The sequence below is a fragment of the Rattus rattus genome, chromosome 5, assembly GCF_011064425.1.
Source record: "Rattus rattus isolate New Zealand chromosome 5, Rrattus_CSIRO_v1, whole genome shotgun sequence".
Taxonomy (NCBI): Eukaryota; Metazoa; Chordata; class Mammalia; order Rodentia; family Muridae; genus Rattus; species Rattus rattus.
In genome coordinates, this window is record NC_046158.1 from 46,886,403 (window position 1) to 46,896,937 (window position 10,535).

The 10,535-nt window shown below is 47.9% G+C and overlaps 1 protein-coding gene across 1 annotated transcript in view; it reads right to left on the reverse strand.

Annotated features, from left to right (window-relative positions):
* The window catches only part of Lrp2 (LDL receptor related protein 2), a 155,444-nt gene extending 154,240 nt beyond the window's left edge, over positions 1-1,204 (reverse strand). The window contains exon 1 of the mRNA XM_032903435.1: positions 1,114-1,204. Within this exon, the coding sequence (XP_032759326.1) occupies positions 1,114-1,192 (79 nt within the window). The 5' untranslated portion in view covers positions 1,193-1,204. The remainder of the gene's footprint in view (positions 1-1,113) is intronic.
* Between the last annotated feature and the right edge of the window lie 9,331 nt (positions 1,205-10,535).

Sequence of the window (10,535 nt, forward strand, 5' to 3'; positions counted from 1 at the left end):
GAAAGGGGGACTGGCCCATCCCCACAGACAGATTAGTCCCTGCGGTGGCAGCAGCGTCCGTTCTGTCTGTCTGGTGGTCGGTCACACGCAGCTCCAGGCTGCTACCTAGCAACGAAAGCCGGGGATAGAGCTCGCGCGTTCTTCTCGCGCCTCTCTCTCTCTCTCTCTCTCTCTCTCTCTCTCTCTCTCTCTCTCTCTCTCTTCTCTCTCCCTCCCTCCCTCCCTCCTTCCCTCCTTCCTCACTCTTCTCTCCCGTTCTCTCCATTCCTTTCAACTTGTCTTTCATTTTCTTCTCTTACAGTTTTCTATTCTAAATAATCCCCCTTCCCTTTCCTCTCTCTCTCTCTCTCTCTCTCTCTCTCTCTCTCTCTCTCTCTCTCTCTCTGTCTCTCTCTCTCTCTCTCCTGCTATTTCGCGGAAGGAAAAAAAAAAAAAACTAACTCGGGACAACTTGAAAAAGTTTGTAGCCACACTCGAAACTTTCTGCATTCCAGCCCCAAAACTCAGGCGCAGCTAACCAGCTCCATTCATCAACACAAAAGCACCCGCTCCGGCTTGGAAAGGGAAATCCTTCAAGAAAGTACTCTAGTGTATCAGCCGCTCTCTCTGCCAATCCCACCTCCCGGCCTTATCTGGGCTCGTAAACGATCGGTATCATGAGATGCGGTCTCATGGGGGTCACCGCGGGACAGAGTTTCGCCACTGATGGAAGGAGGCTCTGGCCGGCGGCCCCGGGCGCGCGATGGGATCGGATCTCCCGCGCCGGCCGGACGCTGCAGGTGGAAAGCCGCTCTGGGGACAGCGTGGAGGACTGTCCCGCCCCAGCCAGAAGAAAGCTGCAGACCCACGCGGGAGCTCCTCATTCTCCAGGTTCCATCCTGAAAACCGTTGGGGATCGGGACTAATTCCCGTGGGAACAAAGGCACGATCGCCGTGGGACGAGCTGTCACCGAAGCCCTTGCGACCGCGTTTCCCAACCAGTAGAAGAGTGGCGCTGCAGTCGTCCTGGGGTCACCCGAGCGCTCAGCCGGAGCAGCTCCGCAGCTGCCCACCCTCACCCGATTTCTATCGGCAGCTACTAGGGTGGCGTAGCGCGGGCAGGTGGCTGCTTACCTTGGCCACTGACTGGCTCCAGGCAGGCAGCGATCGCCAGCAACAGCATCCACGCCGCCGCTGCGGCCCCGCGCTCCATCGCGGAGACGGCCCCGGGCCTCGCCGTTCCTTCCCCGGGAGGTGGGCGCGCGTCGCAGCGGGCACAGGCAGGTTACTCCGCTCCGGAACAGGAGTCTTGTTCAGCACTACCCGCTGGCTCCTAGAGGCAGAAAGCCGGCCCCGACGCCTGAGGCATCCCGTTTTCTACCCGCGCCAGTCCCCACCCTCCAGACAGAGCATAAAGCCCTCTAGACCAGACCGCCCCGGAACTAGCATGCGGGAATCCAGTGGGCCAGGCCCCCTGCTGCCCGGCCCGCCCCCTGCACTTTGCGACTCTGGGAGGAGTGGGCACTTGAACACTTGCACGATAGATAGCACTTGCACACTCCACACGCGCGCACGCTAGTGCAGGCTCTCATCCAGGAGCACACGCTCTGGGAGCACAAAACTGCCTCACACCCCTCGCTCGCACAAGCACGCACACTGCACGGTCGAATTCAATCACTGACAATAATCACTGCTGCTCACACCCGAGCAAGGGCTTGTCCTCGCCACTCAGAGGGATGGCTAGACGGACAACGAAGAAATCTGCCACCGACACAAACTCTAGAACTCTATCACCAGTGGAAAGCAATGGAGAGACGGGGAAGTCGAGAGCAGTGACTATAAGGAAAAATAAAAAAGGGAAAGAAAAGCAAGAGGAAAGGGGGAAGGAAAGCAGGGAAAGAGGAAAAGAAAGAAGGGAGGAGAAAAGAAAGAGGTGAGGGAGTGTTGGTTCAAGTATTTCATCCCAATCCTCGGGAGGCAGAAGCAGGTGGATATCTGTGAGTTTGAGGCCAACCTGTTTCACAGAGTGAGTTCCAGGACAGCCAGGGCTATGTAAAAAGAACCTGTCTCCAAAAGGAGGGAGGAGGGAGGGAGGGGAGGAGGAGGGAGGGGGAGGGAGGAGGAGAGGAGGAGGAAGGAAGACCGACAAGGAAAGACTGGACAGAGCCAAGACGCCTGACCTCCGTGCCTCAGCGGGAACTCTCTAAGCTCCCTGGGGCCCTCCTCCCCCTGACAAGGTGCAGGCTACTCAGATGGGGTAGCTTGTGTTTTTTACAGTCAGAGAGGAGATACTATCATTGCTGTGGAGGCGATAACTATCTGGCTCCTCGAGCGTCAGGTGTCAGTCACGCTAGACAGCCTCTCTTATAGTTCCGTTCATCTTGAAACAAAACTTTAGGGGAGGGGTTGTTTTCTCCTTGGTGGCGGTAATGAGAGAAACACCAGGAATTCGGGGGAACTCCACGGTTCCCCTTGGGGGCCACACTGGACCTGTTAACTGAGACACAACCCTCTTAAGAGGGGTGGGCCTTACAGGAGCTTTCAGACCATGCTCCTCAGCTCCTCAGTACTGAGACTAGAGCCAGCTGGTGCAATTGGTTGCGCGAGGAATCCCATCCCCACCGGAGGATGGGGCAGCTGTTTCTCAGCCTCAGATCGCCCCAGAATCTACAGCAAATCTGTAGAGCCTTACCTAGCCCCAGGAGTGATTTTCCTCAGGCAAAGGGTTGTGATGTAGGAAGGCGGCTATCCACGTGGCGACAGAGCAGGGTCCCTCTGCCTTCCCTCCCCGGAGCAACAGCCTGCCAGTCACTGCCTTCCTCCCCCCACCCCACCCCCGCCCCTGCAGTATAGTCTGAATGTCTGCTGACCACAACAGCTTGTGTAGCATGGCTTAGGCTGGCAAACCTTGGGGATCGGGGACAAGTTAGGTGTTGCTTTTGGAAGACAAATCCAGGCACTGAAAACTTAAAACCGGCAGGTTTGTGAAAACAACGTCTGGACTGGGAAACTAAAGTTAGATACTTTGGCCAAAGTTTCCTACTCTGCGGCACCCAAGAGGAGGGAGGATTGGGTTCCCCAGGGAGGGGTTGCTGTGAAAAGGAGACGACAGGTGGGGACTGGTGAGGGGGGCATGAAGCTGCTCTCCAGTCTCAATTTGTGATTTATGCCGGTCCCAGAATGACAGTGCAAGATCGCGCTGGGGTCATGAAGGTTAGAAGCCTTCCAGGCCAGGCTGCATGGTCATCCCGTGTCCCTGCACCCCCAAGTTGCAGAGAGCCTCTGACCTGCGTTTAGGGGGTTCGTAGTGTGCGTCGTGTGTGTGTGTGTGTGTGTGTGTGTGTGTGTGTGTGTGTGTGTGTGTCCTTTCACAGTGGCGGTCCGGGGATCCAAACATTCCTTTCAGCACTGAAGGGTTCTTCTCATTGTTGCTGCCTTTGTGCTCCAGTGTTGCCAACTTACCGGAATTCCAGACGTGGTTGCACAGCAGGGCTCAGGCTGACCACACTAGTCAGCGGCATTTGTGTAGGGGACCACGCAGCGTTAATCCCAGAGTATAGCAGAATGGGGAGGGGGACATAAGTGGATGGGGGATGACTAAGAGAACATGGTTCATCCTTCCTCACACATTTTCAATTTAAAAAGAAAGAGAGAGAGAGAGAGAGAGAGAGAGAGAGAGAGAGAGAGAGATGCTATCCCAAAGCTATAGCAAATTTGTGGCCCTTGGTAAAGAGTCCTTGCCACACATGTACACATGTTTATCTCAGGTATTTATTCCTAAGGATGCTTGTGGCTAGATTTGGAGAATTACACCTATGGCCCAATTTACTATGGGAAGGCCCACAGTAATTCAGTTGTGGTGTAAGCCAGCATCGCATCACTCCCTTTGGTGCAAAAATGTACTTCGTTTCATATTTCTCTCTCCGTGTGTGCATATGGACTTTCCATAGAACTCTTCCAGAACAGGATGGGGTAAACTGCTCAAAAGTGAGCTGTACTCAGTTCAACTGGCTTCCTCGACATCCATCTTTTGTTACCTGTATTACTCTAGCCATCCATCTTAATATCAAATTGTTAGAAATATCTCTAAGTATTTGTTTCTACCATAAACCAATTTCATGCTTCCTGCCGTGGGCATGAGGTTGTACAGTCTCCTTGGGTAAAATTCAACTTCCATTGCTAAGAATCCAACCTGGAACTTTCCCCCGCGAGCTGCTCACCCAACTGACCACTGTACAGCTCCAGTTTAAACTCCACGGGACACAGCCTGAGCCATAGCTCCAGGACTTCAGAAAGGAGCATCACTGTCAAACCCAGGCCACTCCAGAAATCTAAGCCTCCTGCTTCTCACGGCCAAATGCAACAGATCCTGAAACTCTATCACTTCCTCAATGTCATTGTCCTAGTCCCCAACCTCTCTCACCTGCATTGTAGAAAGAACCTCGGGGTGTGCTCTTTGCTCTCTACTCTTCCTGTTTTCCATTCAGGAGAGAACTGGGTTGGTTTTGTTGTTGTTGTTGTTGTTGTTGTTTTGCTGTTCTGGTTTTTTAACGACTGTCATATGTTTATTTACTTGTTAGGGGAGGGGTGCATGCAGATTCAGAGACTACATGAATAAGTCAGAGGACAATTTGTGAAGTGGGTTCTCTCCTTCCATCATGTGGGTTCTGTGACCCAAACTTGGATTGTCAAGTTTTTTGGCAAGCACCTTTACCTATCGATCCATCTGTCTGGCCTCTTTTTTATTATTATTATTATTATTATTATTATTATTATTATTATTATTATTACTTTGTTTTGTTTTTGAGATGGAGCCTCATGCACCCATGTTGTCCTCACCACGTAGCTTACATAACAGTCCAGCCATATAGGCTCTGGGTGAGGAGTTGGAAAGCACGTAAGAATTGGGAGACCAAGAAGTCAGCTCTGAGATCTTGTCTTCCAGAAATGACAGAGAGCACTGTGGCACTTTGCATAGCTCAACAGAAGCTGAACAGTGGCAATACCAATAGATAGGCTGTCGTGGAAGGGAGCAATGTCACAGGCTCATACCCCTAGACAAAGGCAACTTCCAAGACTTCCAAGAGAGGGGAAATTAGTCATCTCTGGGGATGAGCCCACTGACAGATTATCCAAGCCCAAAAGGTCAGCCCTGGAAGAATATTCATGACAGCAATGCTAGAGAGACTCAGCAGATTGCAACCGTATGTTTGTGCGTTCATAGGTGTATGCAACGATACCAATTAAAGAAGAAACCATGGATTTGAAAGGGAGCCGGGGAGAGGGTTAGAGGAATGAGAGGGAAGGGAGAAATTATGCAGTTATATTTTAATTTTCTAAAATATCCAATACTTTAAAGTACTATCTGCTTCCCCAGCCATGTAGATCATGCTAAGAAACCTTGCACAGAACCAAAGGTTTTCAGAGTTGACTAACTTCATGGCAAGTCTCCAGATTCTAATTTCTAACCAGGGGTCTCCTTAACAACAGAGAGGTTAGAGAGCTTAAGTAGAAATGTGGCTCTTGAAAGAGAAAAAGGGGGCTGAGAGGTGGCTCAGGGATTAAGACCACCGACTGCTCTTCCAGAGGTCCTGAGTTCAATTCCCAGCAACCACATGGTGGCTCACAACCATCTGTAATGGGATCTCATGCCCTCTTCTGGTGTGACTGAAGGCAGTGACTGTGTGTACAAATACATAAAATAAATACATAAATCTTAAAAAGAAAGAAAGAGAGAGAGAGAAAAGAAAAAGGCAAACAGAATCCATCTTAGTGGACAATAGGGATAGGAAGGAGGCTCATTGGTAAACAGAACAATTAGCACACCTGAAGCCCTGGGTTCAATCCCTAAGGCCAAAGAAGGAAAAAATAAAGTCCAGAAAGATGTCAGCGGAGATCAAATCTGATGCAACAGGCCTGCCTGCGATCCCAGCTCTTGGGAAATAAACGCAAAGGGGTAACCAGAAGTTTGAGCCCAGCCTGGTCAATACATTAAGTGCCAGGCCAGTACTACATGTCAAATCCTGTCTAAAGAAATAAAATAATGAGAACGAAGTTCAACAATGGTTTACAAGTCAAGCCCAAAATGTATGGCACTCTTTGTTTTTAAGAATTTTTTTCCCTAATGACTTTAGACTTGACCCACTCAGGACCAGGTCTAAGCTGTGCTTGTTGCCTGTTTCAGTGGACAGTCAGGGCTGAGGAACCCTCGGCAAGACCTTAAGAAACAATGGGTGGAGCAGCCATATTTTCTGCACCAAAAACAAAGACCTTAGGTATAACGATAGGATCCTCTTCTTTTGTGAATAAAGTTATTTGGAAAGGCTTGGCAAGTAGAGAACGGCTTTAATTAAATTTAACTAAAGGCACACACACCTTCAATCCCATCACTAAGAAGGCAAAAGCAGGCATATTTCTGAGTTTGAAGCCAGCCTCAAATCAAGTCCCAGTATAGCCAAGGATAGCTACACAGGGAAGCCTGTCTCAAAAAAATTATTAATAATAATAATAATAATAATAATAATAATAATAATAATAAAAGATAAAGTCTTTGCAAAGATTAAGAAAATCAGCATCCTAACAAGTCTAATTGACAGAAAAAAATTTGAGTAAAATTTGTCCACAAAAGTACACTAACTATTTAATGATGTGGTCACAGCAGCGCCTGAGTCTCCAGAGTCTAGAGAAGCACCCGTGTTCTGATCCAGCCAGTGCTGCATGCAGCTGAACAGGAAGATTTCACAATGCGGTATGAAGGGGAGAAGTCCAGCAAAAATGTCCAGCTTCCTAGCCTTTAAATTCCTCTGCTGGCAGCAGCCTGCAGGTAAGAATATCAAACTAGATAATGACTCTTGGAGGGCAGTAGGACCAACAAGCTTCCAGCTGCTCCAAATCTTCTTCATCTCAGAAACCATGATTCCACCAAGCTCTGTAATAAAGACTATCTCGACAAAGATCAGGAATCGTATATGACCCATGAAGGAAAATCAATGGGGACGTTTACGTCAGAGTCATAGTTACACGCAAATGTAATCTTCCATGCTCATGTTTGGGGATATACAACAGGATTGAGCCAAGGCTCTCCTCAAAAACAAAAAACAAAAACACAAACAAACAAACAAACAAAAACCAAAAAAAAACAAAAAAAAAAAACAGGTCTCTTATTCATCATCAGGTCCCCAGAACTTGACACATGGCTTCCTTCAATAAATATTTGGCGAATGGATGAATGAAATTAAACAGGAAATACACTGCATTTGGCTTCTGGCATTTCACCCAAGTTAGTCTAAATGCTGGACTGAACTTACAGGGCACACCACCTGCTGAGAGGATCTTGCCGTCTTAAGTGCCAGGAGAAGTACCATCCAAGCGTTTCAGAGTGTTTGCTTCTCCGTGGCAACCAACACTTGCCTTTAGGGCCCACAGTTAAGTTCTCAGTGTGCACTAGAGCTCGGTAGCTTTTCTCCACCGTCCCTAGGGACAATTAGCAGAGACCCTTTTGGCTGTCACATTTAGGGGATTCGCCTGTCTCTAGTGGGTAGAGGCCAAGAGTGCTGATAAACCTTTTACAGTAGAAAGGACAGTGCAGCCCGGGAGGTGATTATGTGTCCCTAAATGGTGTAAGATCAAAAACTCTGAAATACACCAACTCTTTAAGAATTTGACACTGTGCTGGAGGTGCTCATGTAACCCTGTAATTCCAGCACCACAGGGGCCAAGGTGGAAGGGTTGCTATGAGGTAAGCTCAGGCTACGTAGTGAGACTCGAAAACAAATGAACAAAATCTTTGACAATGAAGTGTTCAAGCTGTATTTCAGACTTTTTTTATTTTAATCAAGAATGAAATCTCCAGGGGCCAGAGAGATGGATCAACAGTTAAAAGCACGAGCTGCTCTCCCAGAGGACCCAGGTCCAATCTCCAGCACGCACATGGGGGCTCACAACCTTCTGTAACTTCAGCTCCAAAGGACCTGAGTCCTTTTTCTGAATACCTGGCCTGCATGGGATGCACAATACATCCAAGCAAAATACCACATGCACATTCTTTTTTAATTTAAGAAAATGTTTTAATTGTTTGAAAAAGAACAAAATCATAGGGGCATGGGGAAATAAGCGGGTGAGAGGCCCTGAGAGGAACCCCAGCAGCTACCTAAAAACACCAGTGAAGAGGCTGGAGAGGAAAAGCAACAGGGAGAAACAACAGCTCAGGCATTCCCTGAGAGATCCTGTCGCAGGGGAATGGGCAGGATGCCTGACATCCTTCGCTGGTCTACGCGGACATTTAGAGAATTGTGCATGCACATACTCACACACACAAAATTATAGCAAAAGAAAAATATCGAAATCACAGACTGCATTTTGAGACCCTTTCTGCTATCTATCCTTGCATGTCGTTTTATTATTATTTATTTACATTTTAACAGTGCTGGCTTTGAACCTAGGACTTCTTCCTTGACAGACACACACTCTGTTGCTGAGTCCTCCCAGCCCTCATCCATCTTCTAGTAAGAAGAAAAAAGAACTGGGCAAAGGATTGGAATTCTGTAGCCCAAAGTCAAGCCAGTCATGGTGTAACAGGTCTGTTAACGCAGCATACACTATGGGTAAGGCAGTAAGGTTTGTAATGGGCCAGCTCCCGCTAGATAATGAGTTGCAGAAACAAAACAAAACAAACACAAACCTTAAAAGTATCAAAAGGGCTGGAGAGAATGGTTAAGAGAGTTGCTGAGAATGCCCCTCTTCTGGTGTGTCTGAAACAAAACTTTAAAAAAAAAAAAAAGAAAAGAAAAAGAAGAAAAAAGTATCAAAGTCCACTCAGAAGAAACAGAAGCCAGACTTGGTGGGATGTGCTTCTAGTCCCCACAACTCAAGAGTTCATGAGTTCCAGGCTAGCAAGACAGGCAGAATATTGGAGTAATCCAAGATGGCGACCTTGATCTTTGTTGATAAGGACAAGGAAGGACCATGCACCCATGTGGCTTCTAAGAGGGGATGGAGCTAGCTGGGACCCACTGTTAGATGAGGAATCATAGATTTCAACAGGAGTTGGCAAAATGTTCAAGGATACCCCCAGCCTTGCCTAAAGCAGGCAGGAGGCTTTGGAAACTGTCAAAAGAGCTACAGGGATGTTGATTGCCCAGAAAAGAAAACGTTCTTTCCCTTCAGTCCTCTTGTTTTGAGAGTTTGACCTGCCTGAAGTGCATTGCACACAGCCATCTCCTTGAATGGAGTACCTCTCAAGATCTTCAGTGCTGGAGAGAAGACTGGAGAGGTTGTTAAGCTTCTCCCCCTTTCACCTGGGAAGAAGCCATTCCCAGGTGGGACGCTAGCTTGTTGCAGTCTCCTTCCAGCATCTCTAAATAGGTGTGATATAATCTACAGGCCTCAGCACAAAGAAATAAGGAACAACGGTGGCCAGGCTGGGCCAAAAAGGCATTTCAAAATGGAGATGACAAATCCGTCCTCACACACATTATCATTATTTAGACAAAGACTAAACATGAAAAGCAGTTCTTTCTCTTCCCCTCTGTGGGCAAGTAGCTGCTATTTTTCCTCTCAGACCCCAGGGCAACTGTTTCCTCCTGTGTCACGGAAACTCCACCCGTTCCAGAAAAGCCTCTCTCCATGCCCTGGCCCTGTCACAGCAAATGCCACCACCAGGATTCTCCTGCAAAACAGAAGTCCTTTGGATCCGTTCCTTACTTTACCCCATAAACTTTATGCTCCTCAAGGTCTTTATTTTGTTGAAGCAGGGTCTCATATGGCCTAGAATAGGCTTGAATTCCTTCTACACCCAAAGATGACTGAACTTCTGGTCTTCCTTTCCCTACATTCCAGGGGTTGGAATCACAGGTGTGTAACCTTATGTGGGTTAACTAAACCTTTAAAATACAGAATCAATTTATGGGAAGCAAAATACAGACAACATCCTGATATCCCTACATCCTAACATCCCAGGTTAGCCTAATACTAACCTCTTACATTCATCAAATTTAATATTAATCATTATTCACTACAATCCATACTGGGAGCAAACTTGCTTAGTTTCTTTTTTTCTTTTCCCAGAACCCCACCAAGAGGCCACATCGCATCTAGTCATGTTTGCTCATGTTTGCTTAGGCCTCTCTTGTTTTGACAGTCTCTCAGACATTCCTTGTTTTTGATGACCAGCACAGTTTTGAGGTATACAGGTCAGGTATTTTGTATAATGTTCCTGAACTGGGATTAGGCCATTGTTTTTCTTATGACTACGCTGGCGACCTGCGAAGGGCCAGGCACTCAGGTAAAATGCCTTGCTTTTCCCGTCGACTCAAAAAAACACTGCAGCAGCATGACCTGTGACCAGTCGAGTTGCTGTTGCCTTGGTCGCCTGGCCAAAGCAGGGTTTGTCTGACTTCTCTGCCACTCGTTCCTTCCCCTCCCTGTACATTCTCCACATTGTTTGCTTGTTTTTGTTTTTCTGAGGCAGGGTTTCTCTGTGTAGCCCTGGCTGTCCTGGAACTTGCTCGGTTGACCAGGTTGGCCTTCAAGTTGCACCTGCCTCTGCCTCCCGAGTG